This window comes from Zalophus californianus, chromosome 15 (assembly GCF_009762305.2).
Source record: "Zalophus californianus isolate mZalCal1 chromosome 15, mZalCal1.pri.v2, whole genome shotgun sequence".
NCBI classification, from domain to species: Eukaryota; Metazoa; Chordata; class Mammalia; order Carnivora; family Otariidae; genus Zalophus; species Zalophus californianus.
Genome location: NC_045609.1, coordinates 47,345,030 through 47,372,225, shown reverse-complemented (window position 1 = coordinate 47,372,225; position 27,196 = coordinate 47,345,030). Strand labels below are relative to the sequence as shown.

Here is a 27,196-nt window from a genome sequence, read left to right as displayed (position 1 = left end):
GACCCCAGCCCATGGGGCTATGCTAGTAGCCCAGATGGTTGTCCTTAGGAATAAAGCCTCTCCACGCTGAACTGAAGTTTGAGGGTCAACAAGGCTGGGATCAGTTAAATAAGCGCTCCTCTTGCCCACCATTCACCAGGATGTCACCATAAACATATAGCCTCATATCGCTACATGACTATCCTGATGCAGGATGGAGCCAGTGAAGCAAAAGGCCCATGTGAGACCCCAGCAACTTCCCCAGGAGCCCAGCGGGCAGAACTTAGATACTCTCCCACTGCTGGTGAATGGCATAGGCTTTGGGGCCAGCCAGATGGGGCTAGAGCTCTACCTCTGGCATCTGCAAAAGTGCATTTGTGGGCAAGTTACGTATTCAGCCTCTCTGGGCCTCAGCTTCCTGATCTGTAAAAGAATAATCCCTATACCCAGAGCTTATGAGGGGATTCAATGAGGGAATCATAATAGTAACTAACATTTGCAGAGTGCCCATCATATTTCAGGCACTTTCGAGCACTTAATGTCTCCATTTGTTGGCTCTTCACAGCAACGCTGAAATATAGACACACATATAGACAATTAAATCCTATGGATTTACTGTAGTGTCTGTCACATATATCAGAGGGGAATGTAGTCCTCATCATTATCATTAACGATGTCATCATCTTCATCAACATCAGATGGTAACAGAGGGGTAAGCCCTGATGTTGAGGGATGATGTAGGAAGACCATTTCCCCTCCCCAGTCCTCTCTTGTTCCTATCCAGGAGAAAATGTCCTCACTCTCACTCCCAAGCTCACAGTGCACACACTCTTTTGAGAAAGCAAGACCAAGAACATTGATGCTGTACCTGTTTGGGCACCTGTCCAAAGTTGCTGACAAACCCCAGGATGGTGCTCCTGATCAAGGGGTCACCGATGCTGCTGAGGTCCATTTTATCACCGTAGAAGTAGGGGTGGAAGGTATTAACAGCTTCCACCGCAGCTGACCCCTGCTGCTTGTACCCAAAAATGAGGTCTATCCAGTGGTGGAGGTTGGCACTGACAAAGTCACTTTCCAGAGCCTGGAACCAAAACCCAAAGAGCATGAAAAATGAAGGCCTCTCTTGGACTTGTGAGCCTTCTGCACAGATCACGAGGGGGCACATGCCTCAGGATGCTGGCTCTGCACAGGAAAGATGTGACATCTCACTGAGCTTGATGAGCACTAACTGGGCAGACATGTGGGCCATCCAATGACCATCCAATTCCCACCTCCAGCTAGTGGGAAGAGATCTGACTGCCCCCATAACCCTAGCTCATTCACTTCTCGCTATAGCCGTGAGGTTCAGAATATCTATGTCTTGCAGTGATATCTAAACGGAAGGCTGAAAATCAAGTCTTGGGGTCCTGTTGAGATTGATATAAGAAAAAAGGAGAGCTGATTCTGACCAGAGATGTCAGGAGGTTGAGACTAAGTGTAGCAGTTAGGAGAACACTCTCTGGAGCAGGCTGGACCCCAGCCCTGCCATGGACATTTCTTAACATCTCTGTTCCTCAGTGCCTTCATCTTCTTCATCTATGAAATGGGGACAGTAATTGTACCTTCTTTGTGGAATTATGTGAGGTTTGGTTTGTGTCCATGCCTGTGCACAGTGAGCTCCATGTAACGCTAGCTACAATGATTACACTGAGCATCTACTAGGTGCCAGGCACTGGCTTGTAGTTTGATGTGTATCGTCTCTTCCCATCCTTACCATTTCTGTTTCCTTATTATCACTCACCTCCTTTATTTCTTCATGTGGACTTGAGTTACTGTCCTTTATTTTAGCATGGAGAACTCCCTTTAGTGTTTTTTACAGGGCAGTTCTGCTAATGATAAATTGTTTTAGTTTTATATGTCCAGGAATATCTTAATTTCTTCTTTATTGAAGAATAGTTTTGCTGGCTATAAAATTCTTGGCTTATAGTCTTTCAGCACTTTGAATATTTCATACCACTGCCTTCTTACCTCTATGGTTTCTTGTTTTTAAAGAAGGTTATTTATTTGAGAGAGAGAGAGAGAGCATGAGCAGGAGAGCACAGGGTGGGGGTGGAGGGACAGAGGGAGAGGGAGAAGCAGACTCCCCACTGAGGAGGGAGCCTGGCACAAGGCTCGATCCCAGGACCCTGAGATCATGACCTGAGCCAAAGGCAGATGCCCAACCAACTGAGCCACCCAGGTACCCCACCTCTATGGTTTCTAATGAAATATTAACTATTAATCTTATTGAAGATAGCTTGTAAGTGATGAGTTGCTTTTGTTGCTTTCAAGATTCTTCCTTTGACTTTCCTTTTTGACAAATTATGATGTGTCTAAGTATAGATCTCTTTGAGTTTCTCCTACTTGGAATTTACTGAGTAACTTGGATGTATAAATTAATGCTTGGCATCAAAATTGGGATGTTTTTGAACATTATTTCTTCAAATATTCTTTGTGCCCCATTCTCTCCTTTCTTTCTGGTACTTCCAATTTGTGTATGTTGGTACGTTTGATGGTGTTCTACAGGTGCCTAGGTTCTGTTCATTTTTCTTCACTCATTTCTTCCTGTTTCTCACACTGGCTAATTTCAATTGACCTATCTTCCAAGTTCATTGATTCTTTCTTCCGTCTGCTATTGATCCCTTCTAGTGAATTTTTCATCTCAGTTACTGTACTTCTCAGCTCCACAATTTCTATTTGTTTCCTTTGCATAATTTCTATCTCTTTTTATTTTCTCATTGTTATACTCTCCTTTAGGTCTTTAAACATTGTTTTATTTAATGCTTTGAATATATTTACAATAGCTGATTTAAAGTCTTTGTCTAGTAAGTCCAAAGTTTAGGCTTCCTCAGAGATATTTCTATTGACTGCTTTCTTCCCTCTGTATGAGCCATACTTTTTTTTCTTTACATGTCTCATAATTTTTGTGGAAAACTGGACATTTTAGATAATATGATGTGTCAACTCTGGAAATCAGATTTTCCCTTCTCCCCAGGGTTTGTTGTTGTTACTGTTTGTTATTGTTGTTTGTTTGTTTAGTGACTTTTCTGAACTAGTTCTATAAAGTCTATATTTTTTGTTGTATGTGGCCACTAAAACCTCTTCTCTGTTAGCTTAATGGTCATCTTATGATTGGATGAAGATTTCTTTAAAATGCCTAAAACCAGCTAGTATTCCAGTCTTTGCCTAGGGAGGGGCTTTGTGTGTATGTTAGGACATAGCTTCAGTGTTCAGCCAGGCAGAGGCTGCCTGGTAAAAACTCTGAGTTTACCTCAGATCCTGCTTGCACAGAGCCTCAATTTCAGCCAGAAGTGAAGCTTAGGACCTTAGGAGCATGAACACAGCCTTGTGCATGAAAGCAGCCCTACAGATGTGTGTGTCCTTCTAGATTTCAGGGATATTTAAAAAAAATTTTTTTTTATTACGTTATGTATAGTCACCATATAGTACATCATTAGTTTTTGATGTAGTGTTCCATGATCCATTGTTTGCGTATAACATCCAGCACTCCATGCAATACGTGCCCTCCTTAATATCCTTCACTGGGCTAACCCATCCCCTGGCCCCCTCCCCTCAAAAACCCTCAGTTTGTTTCTCAGAGTCCATCGTCTCTCATGGTTCGTCTCTCCCTCCAATTTCCCCCCTTCATTTTTCCCTTCCTTCTCCTAATGTCCTCTATGCAATTTCTCATGTTCCACAAATAAGTGAAACCACATGATAATTGACTTTCTCTGCTTGACTTATTTCACTTAGCATAATCTCCTCCAGTCCCATCCATGTTGATGTAAAAGTTGGGTATTCATCCTTTCTGATGGCTGAGTAATATTCCATTGTATACATGGACCACATCTTCTTTATCCATTCGTCTGCTGAAGGGCATCTCGGCTCTTTCCACAGTTTGGCTATTGTGGACATTGCTGCTATGAACATTGGGGTGCATATGGCCCTTCTTTTCACTACATCTGTGTCTTTGCGGTAAATACCCAGTAGTGCAATTGCTGGGTCTTAGGGTAACTCTATTTTTAATTTTTTGAGGAACCTCCACACTGTTTTCCAAAGTGGTTGTACCAACCTGCATTCCCACCAACAGTGTGAGAGGGTTCCCCTTTCTCCACAACCTCTCCAACATTTGTTGGATATTTTGAAGTTGTTTCAAGGCCTCCTAATAAGTAGCTCATTCCCTACTTTTTCCATTTAAGCTTTTTGATTAGTCTATTGTTTGCCCAATTATATCCACTGCCTCTGGCAGCCACAGTGTTGAACAATTGTCTCTGGTTTATTTTTTCACAAATGTCACCAAAGGGAAGGCTTTTGTACTATGCAGGCTTTGAGATCAAATAAAGACAGCCTTGCTGGTGGGGACTTTCAGGGAACCGCTAACAGGTCAAATAATGACAGTTCTCTGGATATGGGGCTTTGAAGGAGCTCCAACCCCATTCTTCTCCCTCCAATGACTGCTAGGTTGTTGGTTTCCACTGTTATTGTGGGCTGTTGGTTTTCAAAGCTACTATGGAGCTGAATAGGAGAAATGAGAATAGTGTAAGTTAAAACACCACAAAGTTTGCTGTCTTTACAAAGATTCAGCCATTTTTCTCAAAGGAATACTCCCCTGATTTTTCCAAGCCTCTGGTTAATTTCCCGAGTTCTGAAGAGTTTTTTTTTTATGACAATCTTTGCCATTATTCTTATTGCTTTTATGGAGTAGAAAATTTTCAGAGATTCCTACTCTGATATTTTCACTGACATTGATCATTAACATCCGAACCCACTCCAACCTAATCTTTACTCCACCAAAAGAGGTCTCCCCACTGTTGTCACCACCCAGTTCCCCTGGGTCACACCCCTAACCTATATCTGATGGCATTGAATTTCTCTCCTTTGTAGCACTTTGTGCAGTTATAATTTCCTTGTTATTTGCGTGGTTATTTCATCAAGCTGCCTCCCCACTAGACCACTGGCATCTGCAGTCAGACCTGTAGAGTGAATCTGCTCACTCAGCCCAGGCCAAGAACTTTTCTGAGAACACCCTGGCAGAGAGCTGCTGCCACCTGAAGGTTAAGTTCACCTCTGGTCCAACTACTCAAGACCAGTGGCTTGTGGGAGAGATGCCTACCATTAATACATTTCCAGATGCAAGGATAAACCAGGGAAGAATTTTCTCCTTGCCAAGGGAGAAGAACAGAAGAAAGAATATAGCTTTGTTTTTACTAGTCAGGCCCACCCCAGATTTTTTTCTTTTTAGGTATAATTTACACATAATAAATTTCACCCTTTTTAAATGTATAGTTCAGTGTGTTCTGACAAAGGCATGCGATCATGTAACCACCACCATAACCGAGATATAGGACATTTACATCAACTCAAAATGTTCTCTTGTACTCCTTTCCCATCACCCCTACTCCAGACCTTAGTAACTACTGATCTGCCTTCTGTCCCCATAAGTTTACCTCTTCCAGAATGTCACATAAATAGAATCCCATAGATGTAGCTTTGAGTTTTGGCTTCTTTTGCTTAGGATAATGCTTTTGAGATTAATTTGTGTTGCTCCATGTATCAGTAATCTGTTTCTTTTTATTGCTAAGTAGTATTCCACTGTGTGGACATATCATTCGTTTATCCATTACCAGTTGCTGGACATTTGGGTTGTTTTCAGTTTTGGTAAGTACGAATAAAACTGATGCATATTTTTGTGCATGCTTTTCCATGGACATGTCTTTATTTCTCTTGGGTCAATATATACAAGTGGAATTGCTGGGTGATAAGGCAAATGCATCTTCAACTTTATAAGAAACTACTAATTTTTTTCCAAAGTGGCTTTTCCATTTTATTTTCTTACCAAAAATGTGTAATGAATTCTGATTCTCCCTATTCTTGCTTACTCTTGGTTTTGTAAATATTTAAAATTTTAGCCACTCTTGTAAGTATGTAATGTCATCTCCTGTGGTTTTAATTTATGTTTCCCTGATGACTAATGATGTTGCACGTATTTTCGTGGTTTATGCTAATGCATGTATTTGATCTAGGATATGTGTCCCAAGATGGCCTCTACCGCATCAAACTCTCTGGTTAAGAAGCCAAGTATTCCCCAGTCCTGGCAAATCTTTTGGCCAGTAGGAGCCCTTCAGAGCCTCCAGTCCCTCTCTGAGCTATACCCGAGCAGTATGATCCAGGCATGGCCCTGCCTACAGGGCCAGCGAAAGTCACTGACTTGACCTCCAGGGCATCCAAAAAGAGTGAATTTGCTTCCCCCAGTGATTCCCACAACAAACTGGCCCAAGGGCAAAGTCTAATGGAACTCTTGAGAGAGCCCAGAACACAAACTTTTTCCTGTTAACCTGGAGCATGGAGCCTAGCACCTTCTCTGGGTTCTCTAGACATAAGAGCCTCAGAAATGCTTGTCACTAGCCCTCTGCTTGCACAGAAAGCCTCCGTGGAGAAAATACTGAGTTCTTCATTCAGGATGCCAGGGCCTCGGATGTGACCCTGGTCAACTCACCTGTCTGTGCAGGCTGATGAATTTCCGAGGGTCCCCATCAGCCCAGAGAGGGAGTTGCACGTCTCCCAGTGCTGTCCCATCCTGCATGCAGCCTGAGTAGGGTAAGAAACAGCAGAGCTTTGGGTAAATGCGAGCCCAAACTGGGCTAGGAACAAGGGGGGATACATACTGTGCTATCTAGGATTTCTGATTCCAGGCAGATCAGGCTAAGAGCTATGTCCTGCACAGACTTCACTACTTCCTGCTTCTTCTGTCTGGTGTGTCCCTCCACGCATCTGCCTGGAATATTCCCACTTGGTCTCTAAGCCTTTGACCCTCCACGAGGCCCTCCTTGCTTCCCAAGCAGGTTTGTGCTTGATTCACAAGTCCTATAAGATGGCAGTGATGTGGTCATTGTTGTCTTCCACCCTACTATTCTGTGCCTTTTCATCTGGGTGCTTTCTATCCAGTGCTAGAGCAGTAAGGAGATAATCACACTAGCAGTAAGAGCTATCGTATTTTGAGCACCTAACTCTATGCCAGGGCACTATGCTAGGTGCTTGGCACACATCGTCTTATTGGGTCTTCATTTAACTCTATAATTTATGCATTTTCTCTCCATTTTTAAAGTGAGGGCAGCAAGGGTTTTAGAGGCAGCTTCCCCAGACATTAGAAAGAGTCTGGGTCCAAGCCCGTCTCTCTCCTACCCATTAGCCGCACAACCTTGGGCATATTGCTTAATCTCTTTGGGATTCACTTTTCCTACCTGTTACCCACACTCACCCCCTCAGGGGCTGGAGAAGGATTAAAAGAGAAATATGCATAATGGGCTTAGAAAAACTCCAGGCACATGGTGGTTGCCCAATAAACATTAGTTACGGTCTTGCTTAAACCCTCCAGAGCCTTCATGGTGCAACTAGAATAAAACCTTCCCCTCCTCTCTCTGGCCTACAGGTCTGTGCCTGATACGGTTCTTCTTACTAGCCAGTCTCAGCTCACCTGTCACCAACTCAGGTGGTCCTTCCTGGAGACCAGAATAACACAGGGCCCTGTGAATCACTCTTGAACCATTCTCCTACCTTCTTTCTTCATAACAATTCTCAGCATCAGACAGTATTTCGCTTATATAAATATGTTTATATTTTCTCTCCCCTTCCTCCCTCCCTGTACAGAATGCAAACACCTTCAGCACAGTCGATTGCAGGAGGCCCAACTAAATCCCCAATGCCTAAAAAAGTTCCTGCATGCCCCTGTGTGCTGTTTGGAGGACGAAGGAGGGCCCCGAGGAAGGGGAGCTCTGGGGCATAGGTGTGTGCTGGTGACAGTTCATGAGTGCCCTCCACAGGGTGAGTGATCCCTTCCCCCTGGGGAAAGCGGCCCACACCCTGCCTCAGGCTCTGACCACATAGCCCCTTCCACAAGTCACCCTGACGCAGCAGAGGCTCCCAAGGTCCACACCCAGACACCAGGGGACCTGCTTACAGGGGCCTCCTGAAATTGTTGTTCCTCTTGTAAACCAGTGAGAAGCCATAGTTCATCCTGAAGCACAGGAAAGAGGAAGAGGCACCAGCACCCCCACACAACCACCCTCAGATGCCATGCAGCAAGCAGTCTCCCCCAGGAGACCCAGAGAGTCCAAGTTGACCCATTTGTGGGCCATGGAGGAAAACGAGGCCCCAGAGGGGTCGGGGTTGGCCCCTGGTCCCGCAGCAGGGCAGTGCCAGACCTGGTTAAGAGCAGGTCTTCTCACTGCACATTGAGGCCTGGGGACCCTCACGAGATGGGTGGGACTGTGGCTCAGAGCCATCCTGGCAGCCCGGGGCCTCGGGTCCTTCCTTGGCTCCGACCTCAACATTGAGTGCCGCCATCAAGGGGAGACCTCACAGCAACCACTCTGGTTTGGTGAAGGGCCCGTTCACTTAGTTGCCCAGCAAAGGTACTGATAATGTTAGTCACTACCTGAGCTTCAGGGGAGTGATCCCTGCCTTGCCCAGCCCACCCCGGCTGCACCCCGGCCTCCACTCACCGAACTCCACGGCATTGCAGTTGACGAGAAACTCAGGCAGGTAGAAGAACTCTGGAGTCAGCTCCCTGACGTCACTCATGTTCTCTCTGGAGGCCGACTCCCATGCGTTCTTCACACTGTGGAACATTCTGTCTGCCACATCAAAACTTCCGCCCTGTGAGGAAAAGGAGCCGATGTGATCACCTGCTTGTGGTGAGAAAGATGCGCAGGCACCGCCTGGGTGGGCCTCTCCTTGTCCATGGCCCCTGAGACGTGGGTTTTCACCATCCATTTACTCCCACATACGTTCGTTCACTGCTCTGTGCATGCGTGCCATGGTTTCTTCGTGCCTCTGGTCACTCAACCATTCTGGGGACCCTTGTGCTGAGGCTTCCCCAGAGGATACATGATGCACTGTTTATTCTCCATTTTAGAAATCCAGGCTCAGATCAGAGACAGGAAAAGCAGAGTCATTCATCCGACCATTCCCCACATCTGCTAAGGGCCCGCTCCGAATCAGGCACAGACCGGATACAAAGAACCCGCTACAGGACAGAGATCAGGTCAGCCATTCCATGTGGGATCGGGGCAAGTTCCTTGGAGAAGTGGCCCCCTGGTGAGTTTGCAAGCCTAGTGACAGAGAAGATGGCAGAGTGTTCTGAGCAGAGGCAAGGCCAAGGCCAGGAACAGAAGCAGAAGCAGAAGCAAGCAGGCTAGGTCAGGGCCCTGCGACATCTAACAAGAGAACAGGTCTGAGGATGAACAGCCAGAGGTACACCAGCCTCCCAGAGACAGGAAGCTGGCCCATGAAGACAAGATGTCTGTCCACTCTCCATGACCAGCCCTGGTTCCAAGGCCCATTTCCACAGGTGGCCTGATGCATCTCAAGCTTGGCAGCTAGGATTGGACCAGGTAAGACTTAAAACAAATTCTTTCCTTGGATTCTCTGCTCCTGTCATCCGGATCATCAAATCTCTTTAGTTGATGTTACCCTATTTATCAGGTGTCCTTGGGGGCTGGGAGGAGGAAGAAAGGTCTGGTCGGAGGAATGAGGGCGCTGGGGGCAGAGGGACTTCAGGAAAGAGGTTCTAAAGCGGGCTTTGGGTCTGTGTAAGTTTAGGGACACCCCCAAAACACCTGCCTGGGATTGGATACTTCACTTGTCCCCATCAAGGCCGGGCCTTTGTTCAATCAGAACTTGTCCTCCTTTTGCCAACTTCTGCAGAGTTCCCGTGGCCTGAGAACAAATGGGTAGTGCCCTCCTCTTCTCGGGGACTGAGGTTTCCCATCAGCATTTACCTAAGGAAGCTTTGGGGCAGCTGCAGGAGTGGATGAAGGGTAAAGAAGGGCCACAGCCTCCCCTTGGCAAGTCTGCCCCATGGTAGGCACTCTATACAGAGACGTTGGCTCTTAATCCTCACAGCAGGGGTGTCAGGAAAGAATTGTACTTCCATTTTGCAGACCAGAAAACTGAAGCTCCCCAAAGTGTACTGGTTTTCCCAAAGCTATCAAAGCAATCAATGGCAGAACTAGGTCAATCCCATGGATGCCCCTCCAAAGTATGCATTCTTTGCCCTTGTGTCAGTTTATTGGGGGAATCCCTGGGCCCGGGGCAAATGTGATCTCCCACGTGTGGGGCGAGAGGGGTCTCAGCTCTTTCTGCAAAGGGAGAATCTGCCACACTCCTGAGGCAGGCTACATTTGGACATCTTGGTGGGCCAGTCAGTTTTCTGAGTCAGACTTGAGGATCCAGGGAGGCCCATGGGTCATTCTCTGCACATGGATAGGGACACCGAGAAAGCCAGTTGCCCCTGGAGTTGCAAGAGAACACCCTACCTGGGCAGCTTAAGGATGTGGCTTTCCTCCAAGGTTGCTTTGCTCTTGGGTTGAAATTAGGGGATGATGCCCACCATCAGATTCAAATTGAAGTGGAAACAAAATAGGGGGAGAGTGTTTTTAAATAAATCTGCACCTAACAAGTGGCTCATTGAAACATATTAAGAGCTTTGCATATTTAATCTGCAGCCTGAGCCTTACATCTGCAGGAGATTGATGCCTTCTCGTCCTCCCAGATTCCTTTTGCAGCTTTTATGAGTGCTGATGGTAATCTCCTGAGAAACAATATGATTTGGTAATAAAAAGATTACCTGTATTAAATAAAAATAATATATACATAGGAAATATTGTTAGTGCTACAAATCTGGTTAAAGATATTACCACAAAGAAAAATGTTATTTTTTTCACGGCTGTCTAATGCATTTTAGCAAAAGTAATATCTTTAAAACTTAAGCCTGTATTATTTATAAAGGAAGCAATAACTGATTTTCCTATTTCCTATATTAATAAATGTATTTGCATACATTTGTTTCAAAATTAATGGGTTTTCTCACCTCTGCAATACAAAAGAAATGCCAAATTCCCTAGAAGAAAAAGTGGAGCTGCTTTGTTGCTTGTATTGTAAGCCTGTGGGTGGACACAGACCCTGGGGGCCTCCAGCAGTGAGTCTCCACCAGGACTCGATTCTCAGGAAAGGAAGGAAGGAGAAAAGGAAGAGAAGGCAGAGAAAAGGAAGGGAGAAAAGGAGCGAGGCAAGGAGGCACAATGAAGGTCTGCAGAGTGCCACCGTGAGGAAAGTCCAAAACAAAATAAAATAAAACCACAACAAAACGGAGTCTAGAGACTGGATGGAAACCAGATGATCAGAGAGAATTATGGAGCCAAGATTTGCTCCTTAATCTATTCTGCAGATATCCTCGAGTATCAAGAACAATGACTCCTATGTGTATCCAATATGCTGAAAAAAATAATAGTGATATTATTATCAACGAAGGAACAACCTCTCGTTGGCAGAAAACTTTTCCCATGTGATGTTAAAAGGCTAGAAGACAAGGCAGCCAAGGTTGGAGGTTTCCGAGGCAAAAGGTACAGGCTTTGGATTTTATGTCCAACTGATATCACTCCTTCATGAAGAAGCCAGAAAGATATTCTGAATATTTAAGGGCTCAGAAACAGTATAACCCTAAGTATCCTCCCTCAGTTCAAATACTTCCTAGAGGTGCAAAATTTTGCGAAGAGATGAATCAAAATTAAAAGCAAAATAACGGGGAGAGAAATGGCCAATAAGGACTTCTGTTGGACATTGGCAGGAGTTCAAATCAGAAGAAAGTCCATGATCATGGTACGTCTATTAAAACTGGAAATGGTCTTGAAAGGAATGTTCTGTGCCAAAGGCACTACTCCTATGTGCACCTGAATCCCTGGGTAAGCATTTCAAGAGCGACATTCTTAAACCCCTCTCCAGCACGGGTGGGGAAACTATGTTGAAAAAAAAAAAAACCACTCAATTGTGGACCAAGACCTGCAGAGAGTACAGCAACTACATGTGCTCAAGGACACTTAAATATAGAGATTCGTACACTACGTGCTAGAAAGTCTGTTCTTCCTTTCCTGTGGGACTGACCCGAGTCAACCCACTGCCACATCCAGGTAATGGGATTGGTTTTATGAGGAGGCTGACAACCCATTGTCCTGGCAGATGTTCTTTCCAGTAATTTACAAGTATCCCATGTAACCAATCCACTTACAGGACCCTGTGTGCACATCAGTTGGTTTAAGCTGCTGTCCTCTGTCCTTCAAAGAGGGCACCCCACACTCTCCTCTGCAACCTCTGGGGTGACTGTTGTGGGTGTGCAAACATGTGTGAGCACGTGAGTGTGAGTGTGCGTGTGTGTGAATGTGTGCATGAAGTACCTCCTGCAGTGCCAGGCGTGCAGGAAGAGGTGCTCCAAGAGCCCCGCCCTGAAGCCCCTTTCCCTTGGCAGACTGGGAACTGAGGAGCTCAGTTGGGGGCCCGAACCTCAGTGTGCATGGAGAAGGTAACCAGGGGCTCTGAAGAAGAAAAAGAAAATTTAAAAGTTACTGGAAGCAGAAGGTGGGGTCTGGGGGGAAGTGGAGGTGGGGTCCTGGGACAGGGGCTGGAGGAAAAGAGCAAGCACATCATCTGGACAATTTTGAGACCCCCCCCCCCACCACCAAAGAAATAAAGGGGCCAATGTGTGCAGTTGAGAAAGAGCTGGGCTTGGCCCCTGGCAGGCTTCTTCAGAAAAGTGCCAGGCTCTAACACCCGACTTGGTAAGCTGAGCTGTCGGTCCAACAGAATTTGGGAAGCCTGTGTACCAGCTGGGCTGCCTTATCAGTCTTGCTCTCCATGGAGGGTGGGCTGACCCCCAAGTAGCCATTAGCTTTCCTTCCTGGAGGATGTGGACATTTACTCAATAGACAAAACCCACAAAGGTTTTGAAAAGCCTGCTGCCTACTCTTACGGGGAGGAGGGTGGACATATATGGAGCATTTAGAGACCAGCCAAAGGGCTCCTGTGCTGTAGCTCACCTCATCTTTACCACCTACTGAGGCAGGGGTTATTTTATTTTATTTATTTATTTATTTTTAAATATTTTATTTATTTATTCGACAGAGACACAGCAAGAGAGGGAACACAAGCAGGGGGAGTGGGAGAGGGAGAAGCAGGCTCCCCGCTGAGCAGGGAGCCCGACGCGGGGCTTGATCCCAGGACCCTGGGATCCTGACCTGAGAGGAAGGCAGACGCTTAATAACTGAGCCACCCAGGCACCCTGGCAGGGGTTATTTTAAAGGAAGAAGAACAGAGGCCTGGTTATTCAACACTACCAATTAGAAAGTTCTAGAGCCAGGACTTTGTCCCAGGTCTGCCTGTCTTTATTACATGAGCCTTTTTGAATGCTCCTTGTTGTGTCAGCATAATGCTAATTGTGCCTTTGCTTTGGACACAGCTCCAGCCAGACCTCTGGCCTGGCATCCGTGGAGCTCCCACGTGGACCACTCAGGCCGTTCTCGGTTCTCTCTGCAGTTAGCATCTGTCTTACACGAAAACCAGCCATCTCGCCTCAGGTGGTTCAGAAAACCCTTCCCCACTGCTGGTAACAGCCGCCGTCACACGGGCTGCGACTTAATTAACACAGCACTTTATTTCAGGTTCTTATTAAATGTAACAGCAGCTGCAGCAGCACCGCCACTGTGCCCTCGCTGGGGCGCTGCCGCCTGGCTCTGCCCTGCCTAGGCGAGTCTCCTCGCCAGCCTCCCCGCCACTGTGCTCTTGCCGGGGCCGGGACAGGGGCCTGGGCTGTGGCCCCGGCCCCGGCGCGGCCTCCTGGGTGCTCTTGGGCCCCGGCTCCAGGTGGGCGAGATGCCCGAGAATGAGGCATGCCGGGAGCCAAACCTCTGGCGGGCTGCGGTCTCACACCTCCGTGGGGCGGGGGTAACAGCGCACGACCGGCTTGCGTCTCATCCCACGACTTGTGCATGTCACCGGCTCGGCTCGCGCTGCCCCTATGCCGGGTCTTCTGGACTGTGAGAGTCTATCATCGTAATACCAGGTTTGAGGCAGAAGATCAAACACGGGAACCATAGAGGAATGCAACGATTCCGAGAGCAGCCCAAAGTTAGTAAGATGCAAAAATGAAGGGACCACAGCACACCTTCCACCCAGGGATCAGAATGTGCTGCATGGCAATTCTAGGCCGTGTATGAGAGCCCCTCCTTCTGTCCACATCCCGCTCGGGGGGCAGGCCACAGTGCCCAAGGAATGCCGCGTATGCCTCTCGACAGTGCACCGGGCCACACCGGGTACAGCGCATAGACACATGGCTCTCTGCACCAAAGGCGATTCCTCCCACCAAGCCATTGAATTAGCAAGGAGGTCCCTCTGGCTCATTCACACTCATAGGCAAGAGGCAGAGCTTACTTCGTGCAGAATGGGGAAGCATGCTTTCTGTCATGACTCTTGCATGCACACCTGGCTCCGGAAACACCCAACATTCTCAGTTCCCTGCTCTCCAGATAAATGAAATAAGAAGGGCTCATGCCTGGATTCTGCACCTTCTCCACCTTTCTTACTCTTCCCTACCCCATGGTCCACGCTGGGGAACGGAAGTCTAGTCTATCGAGAATATGGTGAGGCTCCTTTCCTTGTCACCACACAGGGGTGAAGCAAAGGTCTCTTAAGAAAGGAGGAGCCTGCCCCCTAGGAGATAGGGTGGGACAGAAGAAAGAGCCTGACTTCAGGAAGATGCCAGAACATTCCTAAGGAAGTCTTTGAAGACCCCACGACTCCCACAGAAGAGCCAGGTGCATTTCTCCCCAGATGTAGCCTTTTACCCATTCCCTTGGGAGCTAAATTTCATCTTTTATTCTAAGGAAAAAAGCAGAAGACTGTGGGGTTTTCTTATGACACACTAAAAGAGTCAGTAAAAATCACACATGGAGAGCCCAAATGATTTCAACACAGATGGGCCAACAGCCACAGATAGATTTGAACCAGGAAAAACTGGGAATCACATCAGACTTCAACACGGGAGTCAAAGGGCTGGAGCTAATGTGACTACATGTGTGCTACCCAAAAGCAGATAAAATTGGTTCTGACCATCTTGCACTGGTTTAGACCATCTCAACCCAGTTTGGGGTGGTCATCCACGGATCAAACTAGCTAAAAAGAAAGCTCAAACTAGTTGTGACCAACTTCAGAGTGGCCTTAACCCAATATCTCTGTGGGTTTGCAGCACACCTGTTTCATCTGGCTCATGCCATCCTGGAATGCTTCTCTGCAGTCCAGACTGTCTTGAATTAGCTTAGCCCAGGGCGGACCAGCTTGGACAAGTTCAGGCTTGCTCAGGTTCGATCTGGCTGAGTGCAGGGAAAAGAAGTGAAGTAATAATGATTGATCACCTATGCAGTGTCAGGCCCTGAGCTAGGGGCTTTACCCACATTTCCTCATTTAATCTCAACAGCTCAGGGAGCTGTGCATATTTAGCCCTCATTTCCAGAGGTAAAATCACTTGCAGAAGATTCTGTATCTGTGAAGTAGCAGAGCTGGTGTATAAATCTCATAGCTGATGCCGTTTCAAGTTCACTCTGCCTCCTGTCCATGTGAGAGGACCCTTAGTAACAGGTAGAGATGGGGCTTTAGAGCATTAGACTGAAGGGACGAAAGAAAGCTTTTAAAGCATCCAGAACTGCCTGGAGGGAACGCCGTAGTGGAACGCATCACCATCATCATCGACAGTGATCATGGCTTCTTGTGGATTAATGAGCAACATCTGGATGGGATTCCTGGCACGGGCTATAGCTCTGGGACCGTTTGTTCTCCAAACCAAACTTACTTAAAATGCTTGTTGCCTGAGAAAGGCTCAGGGGAAGCACACTTATTATTTTTGAGTGAATTTCCAGGGAGAGGAGGTTATACAATGTCTAGACAATCCCTGCCTTTAAGGAGAGAGAACACTGTGCCAAGACACAGAAGACAGGAGGGATTTTGTTCCTAATCGGAGAAATCACCTTGACTTTGCCTACCCGTTCCCACCTAGGGCTCAGGAGTTGGATTTAGTGCTGACGTGGCCTTTGGTATCTCAGGGCCAAGGTCATCTGACCACAAAGAGTGGCCTTTTGGTGAGGTCAGACCAAAACCCCACAACTCCTGGAACATTCGCTCTTTCTTTTTGATGAACTTCACTATAGGAGTAAGTCTGTGCATATTCATGGCCTGTTGCCCACCATGGCTCATGCCTTCCTCTTCGTAGGACACTTGTGAGGCCTGGAGCTGGTCAGGCCCTACACTTGGGCTGTGTGCTGCATTCACTTGGGGGTTGACTGAGCCAGCTGGCTGCAGCTGGGCTACCCAGTGGCTCTCCCCAGTCAAAAGCTGTGCCCCTGGGACAACCTGGGAAGCAGGATCCCAGTGATAAGGTCAGAAAGAAAAGAGAGAAAATAAACTTCTTGGCTGCCTGCAAAGGACTCCATCCCAGCAACCCCACGTGCCTTGGACAGTACCACCCATTCAGAGCCAGACTTGCTTACTTCACGCGGTGTAGGGCTGAGGTAAAACAGAAGGGGGCCCAGCTATATTTGAATTTCAGATAAACAACAAATAATTTTTTTAGGATAAAAAATTCACTGTTTATCTGAAATTCAAATATACCTGGGCATCCTGTGTTTTTATTTGTGAAATCTGGCAACCCTAAGCTGGCATAATGAATGGTCTCTTGGTTTATGGGTGGCTAAGTTGGTTAGTTTCTTTCTCTGGTTCAGCTATTCATTATTCAAACACTTAGTCCTTTTAAGCCTTTCAACTTGTACTTCGCATGGCTGTCTGCGTTCTGAAGTCACAAGTGGCACTCTTTCCCTCTTCCTTCTTTGGGTTTATTCTTCTAATTTCTGACCACCTACCTTCAAGGAAGTCTTCAAGCTTTCTGCTTTTCCTTCTCCACTAAAACCGACTTATGTTAAGTATTTTTCCCCCACATCTCTCATTCCTTATTTTTAGAGTCTTTCTGCAACACTGTTGGGCAGACATGCAGGTCACCGCAGGTCACTGATGCTGAGCAGCCTGCCTCAGCTGACTGCCCAGAATCCTGGAGCCAGCATCAAGTGGGAATCACTGGCTGAAGATTGGCTTTCTACCCGGGAGATCCCTGCTTCACCCAAGCCCAGCCCTTAGTCTGTGAGATATAGTTTTGTGTGTGTGTGTGTGTGTGTGTGTGTGTGTGTGTGTGTGTGTGTGTGTGTGTGTGTGTGTATGGAAGGGAGCTCACCTGCAGAGAGCAGAAGGCCTGGGTATAGGGTGGCATCCGGACCAGGTAGGAGGTGACAATGATGGCCGAGGAATAGTGAGTACAGTAGTGGCACTGGACAGTCATGTCTCCTGCAATAAAAAGACATGTCTGGAGCGGATTTCCCACCTGTGCTGGGACAGACTGTAGACACACAGGCTCTACGATGCTCAAGCATGAGCAGCGGACACAAGCCCTGCTCAAGAGAGCATCTGCAGGCCAGTGGAGCCTTGGTTCTGCTTGCAGACGCCATTAAGATTTGGCCAGTAGCCACGGTGATGAAAAGCCCACTCAAGACCCTCAGCTGCACCCCCGAGTCCTCAGTTTTCTACTCCCAAAGATGTGGGCAGGGGCAGGCTCTGGGAAGGCTGTACTCAGGATTCGTGGGGAGACAGTACTTTGGTCTTCTGAGTTAAGGGGTATGTAGAAAGCCCCAGCATGCCTACAATCCCACCAGCGCAGTCGGCAAAGGCCTGAACCAGCTCCCTGCAGCGACTGCTCAGCCATCTTGCCGCCAGCCCCATGCCCAGCCTAAAGCCCTCCCTTGTGCCACGCAGGAGCTCTCTAAGTTGGTTGTTTGGGAGGTTGGTGGAGGAACTTGTACAAGGTCCCAAACGCAGTGGGCAGCTCGAATGCACACCCAGGGAGAGATGGGAGATGGGAGAGAACGGTGATATCCCACGCTCCCCGGCCTGCCTCTGTGGAAGGAACCCAGCCACGCCTGGCAGCCAGAGGAACAGCACCTGGGCGGGGGACCCGAGAAGGGTCCTAATGATTGAGCTTCAGCCTCAGAAGGAAATAAGCAGGGCAAGGAGGGCCTGCCCAACCGTCCACATCCTCCCATCTCCCCTGAGCGAGTCTGAGTGCCAGCCCCACACAGCGCAGGGGTCCCGGGCTGTGCGGGAGGCAGCAGGAGTCTCCCTGTCCTGCTGAGAATGTGCTCCCCAAAAGCAGTGTCTCTGGGCCATGTAAGCCTTTCCAAAGCACAATGCCTCTGGTTCCCAAGGGAATTTTTCATGGTTCATGGATGCCTGCTCCTTCTTTTAAATTATATGCTTATTTCAAAGTATTTGAGAAAACCAATAGAGCTAGCATTAACTGCATGACAGAAAAATTTCCTTTTAAAATACGTTCATCAAAGTTCAGAAGTGAATAGACCTAAAGAAAAAAAAATTAAGGCAATAGGAGTTCAAGTCGCACGTGAATGTGGCAAAAATTATAAATGTGATGTGCAGATGAACAAAGTTTGGGAAGTAGTTTCTAGAGTCAAGACAAATACAGGCTCCACCATTTAGAAGCTCTGATCTTGAATGCATTGCCTGAGCTCTCTGAGTTTAATTCCCTTCTCTTTGAAATGGACCGCTGTATTTAAGTCTGGCCTGTGCCTGGAATATACAGAGTGCTGAATGAATGTACTCTCTGAGTCTGGCGGCCCCTAGGTCTGGAGGTAGTAGCTCTTAGCATGGTAGTTCCCAGTCCACCCTGCACCTCACCACAGCCTTACTTAAATCAGAATTTCTAGAGGTGGGGCCTGGACGTCAGTATGTGTAAAACCTGCTCAGGTGATTCTTCCATGCAGTCAGGATGCAGACCAGCAGACTAGAGGTATTCCCTATCCCAATATAATTGTGTCCACACTAGGTGAGAACCTAAATTGTTACCAACGACCATTTCAAGGCACTTGAATGAGCAACACTGCAGGGAAAAAAAAAAAAAAAAGTCAAGCTGGGATCTACCCACCTTCAGTCTTCTCAACTTCTTTAAACCTCTGGATGAATTTCAGCTTCCTTTCCTTGGTCTGAGCCCCCATAGGCTTTGAGAGATCACGGAAAGTCTTGGGGTTCGTCAAGTTCAATGTCTAGAAGGCAGACGTGTGGCTGGAGTTAACTCCCCTCAGACCCTCTTGTGCCCCAGCGAGACTTCAGGAGCCACGCTCTTTAGTTTTATGGTTCTCTTTATTGGTTTATCGTCGTTTGGTCTGACCCCCCTCCAGTGATTAGCAGGCGTGCGGGGGTTTTATGGCCCCAGAGCCAGTGATCCACAAAGACTTAATAAGGGAGAGAAGGAAAATAAGAGGAGGGGAAGATTGAGTTCACAGTGAACCTGTTCCAAGTTGACCCAAATCAGAACATCGCCACCGGTTACTGAAAAGAGACTTGGAAAAGAATCCCTGTTGTCAATGAGGTGCTTGGCTCCAGCCCTCATGGAGACAGCTGTATGCCTCAGGAGTTCATGGTCCTTGCCGGGAATCAAACTCTCTAGAAGTTAGAAGTCCTCTGTTCTGTTCGGGGAGGAAATGTGAGGAACGGCCTCCTTTTTCTGGAGCCCACTCCCTTCTGGGCAATGACAGCATGTAATGTCGCCCCTTCCTCTGTCCTGGGGAATATAATACAGAGCAGTGGAGACCTGAAGTTTTTAGGGCCAGGTGTCCTCGGAGATGTCTGCTTTTAGCAGAGATGTTCTACATTTTAGCAGAGGAGGTGTGTATCCCCCAGGATTTGTATGTCTGATAGAAAGTGTTTCTTTATACTTCTTTTCTTTTTCACCAACCATGAACCGCTGCAGGCCCCCTGGGGAGGCAGGCCCTGTCCCCGTCTCAACACCTGCAGAACTGGGGGTGGGGGCAGAGTGAGGCAGGCGCTTCTCAGAGCCCTGTGACCGATGGCACATGTGGAGAGCCATCTCAGCCACTGCTGATTTTGCCAGGACAGAATGGGGCTTCCAACCTGCTACATCTCCTGATTTTCCAAAAGATATTGGAAATCCAGATTTTTAGGAGAAATCTCCTGCTTTTTAAATATGGGTAAGTAATCAAAATTTTGGGCTAAACAAAAGGGGCTGGTAAACCACCACTTTGCAACATGTGAGTTAAAGCTGGGATGTGCAGGTTTCATTTTTGAAATACCTCAGCCTCAGATGGATCATTAGGGAAATAAAAGGCAACATGCAGCTGGCGATAAAAGTTTTGTGTTAAATGTTTTCACTGGGGATGGGAGGTCACAAAAGACTGAGGCTCCCTCTCCCAAATCCTGAGTATCAGTCTTCCAAGCAGCCCTGGCTAGGCAGGACTGGCAAGGGCTGGTCTGAACCAGGACTTAGCCACCTTCTGTCCTTTACACACACAGCTCAACACCCCTCTTGGTGGCCAGAGTCCAGGTGGTTGGGACGGTGCTTCATAACCAGGTCGTTCCCGGCAATGTCATCCTGGCCTAGCTCTGTCAGCTTTCCTCCTCCCTCCCCTGCCTGCTGAGGTCCAGGGACAGCTAAAAGAGGGAATGATCTGGCCTTGCCATCAGCCGCCCCTGTCCCAACATGTCTCAGTCCAGATCCTGAGTGAAATCCACACACCAACCTCTTGACTGCTGAAGTCAAGATACAGGGGGGTAGTTTGCTCTCTCTGGGTCTCTCTCTCTGTCTCTCTCCTATCCTCTGCCCCCCACCCCACACACGTTGATTCAAGGAATAAATTCCAGGGCCTGCTTCACTTGAACGACCAACATTTGTCCATGGCAGTGTCTCAGCAGATGGGTATCAGTTGCCTTGATAGTAGTAAGTCAGGAAGCCCTCTGGGGCTCCTGTTAGCAACTGTCCTCATCATGTTGATCATCCCACAGGTGGGGTCACCTTCCCACAGGTGGATCTGGACAGGAACCCAAGCAGCCAGACTCCAAAGACCTCCTCTGGGGTGAAGGGCCAAGCATGGAGCAGCCCTCAGGCCCAGGTGGACTGAACCTCATAGCAGAGGCTCTGCATGCTGATTTAGTATGCTCTGGTCTTCAGAGTCAGGAAGCCTCGGGATGTCTGAACAGCATCCATGCGAATACTATACCTGTGAGGTGTAGTCAGCCAGGACCCAGGGAAACACTGGATACTGCATATAGTCATTGTAGGTCCTCCCAGCCGCAGTGTTGAGGTGCATGAGATACTCAAAATTGCTGATGTCCCTTTTCTACCAGAAAAGACAAAGAGGAGATAAACCAAACACGACTGGCATCTTCCTAAGCACCATGGGGGTCCATTTCTCAGCCCTCTGCAGTCCTTGCTGTGTGGGTGAGAGCAGGCAGCACACACCTCCACTATTCCCCGTGCACCTTGCGCCCGAGCCAGGACAAAGCGGGGAGGCCACACTAATTCCAACGTGAACTGAAGCAAATATATTCAGGAAGCAAAGTTGGCCAGGAAAAAAAAAAATACAGCTCAGCAGTCCAAAGCCAAGGATAAAGGCTTCTTTTGTTTAGCTGCTGGGTGTGATACTCAAAAGTTGATTAAAATAAGAGCATAAATGCTGTGGGTGAACTTACTGCTAACCTTTTTATGATTAAAAAAATAAGCTGATGGGGCACCTGGGTGGCTCAGTCGTTGAGCTTCTGCCTTTGGCTTAGGTCGCAGTCCCAGGATCCTGGGATCAAGCCCCGCATCGGGCTCCCTGCTCAGCGGGAAGCCTGTTTCTCCCTCTCCCCCTCCCCCTGCTTGTGTTCCTGCTCTCGCTATCTCTCTCTCTGTCAAATAAATAAATAAAATCTTTAAAAAAAAAAAAAAAGCCGGGCACCTGGGTGGCTCAGTTGGTTAAGCAACTGCCTTTGGCTCAGGTCATGATCCTGGAGTCCCGGGATCGAGTCCCGCATTGGGCTCCCTGCTCAGCAGGGAGTCTGCTTCTCCCTCTGACCCTCCCCCCTCTCATGTGCTCTCTTTCTCTCTCATTCTCTCTCTTTCAAATAAATAAATAAATAAATCTTTAAAAAAGGATAAAATAAAAAATAAAGAAAAAAAAAAGCCAAGGGGACCTTACAGTAGAAAGCAGCCCTCACCAAGAGACTGAATGATCTGTCTTCCTCTGGGAATTTAGGGACTTTCTTTTCTGTCCCCACCTATTGGGATAACACTCATTCTTAGGGCCTTAGAATGTAGAGTCAAGGTGGAATCAGGACTGTATTTGGGAAAAATCAGCAGGGCCAAGGGGTGAATGAACAGTCCAGTATAGTTGTCACCTCTTATATAGGACCTATATGCTGTGCTCTCTCGCTTGGCCCTCTCGCTGGGAAAGGATTTTGGACAAGAGTGACCAGGAGTTAATTTCTTGTTGTCATTTGATCTCTATGACTGGCCCTTTTGGGGTCCCTGCCTTTCACTGAGAATCAGAGGCTAGATGTCCATTCATTCAAGCTGAGAGTCATGCATGTCTTCTCAGAAGAAGAGGTGAACACTGGAGCCCCTCTATACTGTGTCCATTTATACATATGTGTCTATCTGCATGGATGGAGCAAGTGCATACTCATGTGTACACACACACACACACACACACACACACACTACCCAGTTCCGGCTCCGAGCCTCAAGTACTACTTTCGATCACTAAGATCTTTTTAGGGAAATACTTGGGACATTTTGGTAAATTAAAAAATAAGATCCCTCCCAAGTCACCCACATGCTTTGTCTCTCCATCACTAGGGCCTGAGCTATTTCTGATTTGCCTTCCCATGGGGTTTCCTCAGACTTAAGAGTCCTCTACGGGGGTCACTATACCTGCCACCTCTGCAGCATGGTCCTGTCGGAGCCAGGGTATCTCCTGTGGGACAGAAAACGACGACGGTGACCAAATATCTCAAGGCACAAATGAGGAGAGAAGTGGGAATTTCTGGGGCTCTGTGGGACCAGGGCATCCAGCAGCTCTCCCAGTGGGGTGAAAAGATTATTATCTAAGCTCTGCCTGACCCCACACTACCCTCCTGAAGGTTAGGCTCTTGCAGTCACTTTTGCTGGAATATTCTACTGCTGCCTTATGTGTGGCCTGTGGGGAAGTCCTGGGGCCTTGCAGAAGCGGGCTCAAGCCTCACAACCCCACACCAGATTTCCCATAGCTATGCCTCAGCCTGCTTTCCCCATGTACATGTAATATACATGATTATAATATACTGACACGTGACTAAAATATATGGACGTAGTTTAAAAAATGTGGAAGGCCACAGAATAAAAGAGTCTCCAAACTATCACTCCTACTCAAGAAGTAGCCACAGTGAACGGTTTCCAGAATAGTTTTACCCCATGCCTGTCTATGTCCTTATATCGTTGTTGTTTTTTAACTGGCGATACGTGGCATAACCCCATCTGTGCTTTGTCACTGGCTTCGCAGCAGGGTGGAGTCAGCTCACATCGCTCTACGGCATTCATTTCTACAGCAGCAGGACCCCATTGTACAGATGGATCGGGACTGGTTGAGCCTGCCTCTGGGATGGGTTTGGTCCTCACAAATGACCCTTCAGTGACCAGCTTCAGACACAAATCTCTGGGTACTTGGGGAGTGTACCTGTGAGAGAAATTTCTGACAGCGGTTCTAGTGGGATAAAAAGTACGAGCATTTTCCAGTCTGCTACATATTGCCAAACTGTCCTCTTAAAAGGCTGTACTGATTTCGATTTCTACACATATAATTAAGAAATACAAACCAAACCAAAGAAATACCGTTTTTGACCAATGTGGTGGGAAAAAGTTTAGAAGGGCGACAAGATGTCATGCCGGCAAGGGCGCGGGGAGGGGTTTTTTCCACGTGAAATGCTGCTTCTGCTCAGCACGGATTTGTAGAGTCCAGTTCCTTGGCCTCTGTGGTATCCCTTGGTTCCTTTCCCAGCTCTGTTCCCCCCCGCCCCCCGTCCCCATGAGACTCTCCTTCTGCTCTCAAGACCTTTGTTCAAGATGTTCCCCCAAACCCAACCACATCATGTCTCCTCTTTCCATCCCTTACCTCTTCCTTTGTCCCGTTCAGGTGCCCACAGATGCTACCCCACATGCATTTTATGTTCTACTCACGTGCACTGCGCCAGGGTCCTTCTGGCCTCCATCTGTCTGGACAAGGCCTGGCTGCCTAAGGGCCCTCGCGGGGGCAGTGCCCCTTCACCTTCCCACCACAGCACTGTCAGCCTATACTCTGTCTCAGGTTTCCCATCCCTTTTCATTCAGTTCTTTCCTTGGTAGGTTTTTTATAAACAGAATGCAGCTCCCAGGCTGGGGTTCACCTCTCCCCCACTTGCCACCCCCAGTAGAGAAATCATCTATTGCGTCCACTCTATCTAGGCAAACAATAGTTACAATGAACAGAAGCAAAACACAGTCAGGTTTATTGCTGTAGGTCGCAAAGGCTCAAGTGAAGATTTGGTTCTCTTGCTCAGTCTGTGAGCCTGCCACCTATCCCAGTTCTGGAAGGCAGGGTGCTTTGAAGGCTACAAACACGGGCAGAACCCAGGCTGGAGACAGTGGGGGTCACCACCTTGGAAAGGACATGTGCTGAGCCTTCCTGAGGAGGTCGAGCTACAAGGATGTGGAGTTAGTATGGCAAAGCTCGCTAGTCTTGCTACTTTATTTTGTAAGTTTGACAGGGGAGCAGGAAATAAGGGAACAAAATGTACCTATTATAGTTCAGGAAATGAGAGACAGCCTGGGTCATTTTCCGTTTCAGAGAGGGTTCTAGAATTTTACTGGTGGTCTTTTGTGACATTGCCCCCAGGTGGAATGGTGTGCAGAAGATAGAGGCATGTCACCATCCCATTTCTCATTTCATCGGCTATGAGCTCCAAGGAAGATCCATCGTTCCCTTACTACCAGCAAAGGACACCGTTACCAGCAGTGCCAAGACATCTAACCAGAGGTGAGTCATAGTTTTCAACTTTTTATTTGTTTGTTTTATTTACGTGTTTGTTTTATGTTTCCATTTCCACTTCTGTCCTATTTCATTTGAGAATTTATGTGTATACTCCTACACAGATTTTTTCTTTTTTTAATTTATATATATATATATATTTATTTATTTATTTGTGTCCAGTTGACACACAGTGTTATGTTAGTTTCAGGTGGACAACACAGAGATTCAACATCTCTAGACGTTATGCTGTGCCCCCCACAAGTGTAGCTGCTGTCTGTCCCCATACAGCTCTAGTACAACATCACTGATGGTGTTCCCTACACTGTGCCTTTTACTCCCGTGACTTATTCATTCTGTAACTGGAAGCCTGTATCTCCCATCCCCTTCACTCATAGACCTAATAATAATAATGCCAATAATTATCACACGTTAAAGATTGCAAAGACTTTTTACCCGTTGTCTAATTTCCACAGTGACCCAAGAAAGCAGCCATTACTTCACATACAGATGAGGAAGTGGATGGGTGGGGCAAGGGAGTGGCGTCAAGCCAAGGGGAGTTCACCCCAAGCCGGCACAGAGCAGGGATCCGTGAGCCCCTGACACGCTGGGCTGTGCAAAGCATCCGCCCAGACTAAACCTTGACCCAGGGCCCTGACTCACAAGACAAGCTCTTTCCTCTGACGGGGAAAAGAAAACAAAAGTAAACAGAAAACAACAACAGCAAAAACCTTAGTTCTGGCTGACTTAGAAGGCAGTTACCTGACAAATTAGTAATTTGTGTACCTCTGGAGTTAAACAATGAGCATTAGCGAAGTCTCCCAAGTTATTACTGCATACCCATGAGATAAACATGAAGCTGTAGAGGCACTGAAAGTCTGGAAGGGTATAGAACAGGAAGTTACCTCCAGATGCTGAAATTGAGCGGCTTTAATTCTCATGAGGTTTTACATATCTGCATTTTAAAATGTATTTATCTTCTTGTGCATTTTCTTCTGTAAAATATTGATTTTATTTTTGCTTATCTGTGTTTTATAATTTTCACATTATTTATTTTCTAATTTAAATGATGTACTTTTACGAATAGTCTAGTTAGAAATACACTGGGTCATAGGACTTCAGGTAACTTTTAATATTCTACTTATCTGAATTTGGTAATTATTTTAAATCCATTTATTGTCTAAATTAAATGACCTGTTTTCTTTTAGTTTTGCATTAAACAAAACAGTGGTGGTATCCATGTGTTTGAAGTTTTTGTGGTTAGCCATATTTTTATTTTTTAATTTCAACTATTTCCTTTTGCTTTTTTTTTGTACTTTTCAAAATGTGTAGTGCTTGGATTCATTTTGTAGTTCAAATTATTTATTTGCTAATTATCTTACTTATTTCCAACTTGATTTGGGTAGTGCAATTTAGAGCATATTTATTTCTTCATTTCTATGTATGCATTTTCAAATTTTTCTACGAGGTTATTTTATTATTTGCATAATAGTTTTCATATGTAACTTTTTGCTGATCTTCTCAATTTCTGGGGACTTAATTTAAAGAAAAACACTGAACAAAAAGATGATAAATGTACAAATACATTTGTTGCAGCCCTATTCATGATAGCACCAAATTGGAAACAACAGGAAAAGCACAGTCCACCAGATTCAGTATTATACGTTCAATCGAAAGGTAGATTTTAGAAATTACACATCAGCATTTGACATAATATTAAGTGAGGAAAAAAATGACTATGTAAACTGTATGGTTTTTACAGGCATTATGGTCATTCTGACTTCATAGCGTGAAAAGGGCACCAAGAGAAAACTGCAAGAAATAATTAAATTCAAATAAACAGATAAAAGAGAGCTCTCTCACAGATCAAAGAACTGAAAAAGCTATTTGGATAAACAACAAGTCGAGTGATAGTTCGTGGGACTCCCTCAATGCTTCATATAGAAGTAAGGTAATCTGTCCCTTAAAAGGGGCAAGCATAGCTGTTTCTCCCTGTTAGCAATGTCCACTTCTGGCGTGGCCAGGGCAAGCTGGCTCTGCCTGGTGGTGAAGTGCCCACCGCGCTGCTGGGGGCGGCCAGGAGGAAAGTCCCCCCCTGCAAGAAGCGGGAGGAGCCCAGGCCCGGGCGTCCCTGCCACATAGCGGTATCCTGGAGACACTGTCGCCTATTGTGTTCTCTCACCTTGCAGGCTAGCGTCAAGATTATGCTAATTAACTCCAGGTCCCATAGTCTCCTGTTGCCTGGTGACAAAGTTTCACAGTTGAGGAGGAGGAACCGGCAGGAACGGGGGTAAGTTTTTCTCTGGTGGTGGCCTTGCATTTATCGATTTACTTGAACTCTGCCAAACAAACTCTGCTTTTTGCTCTCCTCCTTTGAGTAAGCAACTTTGGAAATGCTAGTTCTCTCGGTGTGCTTTGTTTACAAACCCCAGACATGAGCTAATTCATTA

General features: G+C 46.8%; 2 protein-coding genes across 10 annotated transcripts in view; one reads left to right on the top strand and one right to left on the bottom strand.

The window, feature by feature from the left end:
• WDFY4 (WDFY family member 4) overlaps nt 1–27,196 on the bottom strand; it is a 296,192-nt gene that overhangs the window by 18,505 nt on the left and 250,491 nt on the right. For both annotated transcript variants that reach the window (XM_027595872.2, XM_027595873.2), the window contains exons 48-54: nt 22,640–22,682; nt 20,946–21,065; nt 18,857–18,974; nt 17,099–17,208; nt 8,499–8,652; nt 6,494–6,585; nt 848–1,060 (exon numbers count right to left, since the gene is read on the bottom strand). In XM_027595872.2, the coding sequence (XP_027451673.2) occupies nt 848–1,060; nt 6,494–6,585; nt 8,499–8,652; nt 17,099–17,208; nt 18,857–18,974; nt 20,946–21,065; nt 22,640–22,682 (850 nt within the window). The remainder of the gene's footprint in view (nt 1–847; nt 1,061–6,493; nt 6,586–8,498; nt 8,653–17,098; nt 17,209–18,856; nt 18,975–20,945; nt 21,066–22,639; nt 22,683–27,196) is intronic.
• Nucleotides 24,459–27,196, top strand: part of LRRC18 (leucine rich repeat containing 18) — a 28,210-nt gene continuing 25,472 nt past the window's right edge. For 5 of the 8 annotated variants that reach the window (XR_003520296.2, XM_027595878.1, XM_027595877.1 and 2 more), the window contains exons 1-4: nt 24,459–24,473; nt 24,615–24,755; nt 26,509–26,692; nt 26,936–27,036. The gene's annotated coding sequence lies outside the window, so the exon portion shown is untranslated. Of the gene's footprint in view, nt 24,474–24,614; nt 24,756–26,508; nt 26,698–26,935; nt 27,037–27,196 lie in introns of those variants that run through there. The other 3 variants (XM_027595879.1, XM_027595875.1, XM_027595880.1) reach the window with 2 other exon arrangements.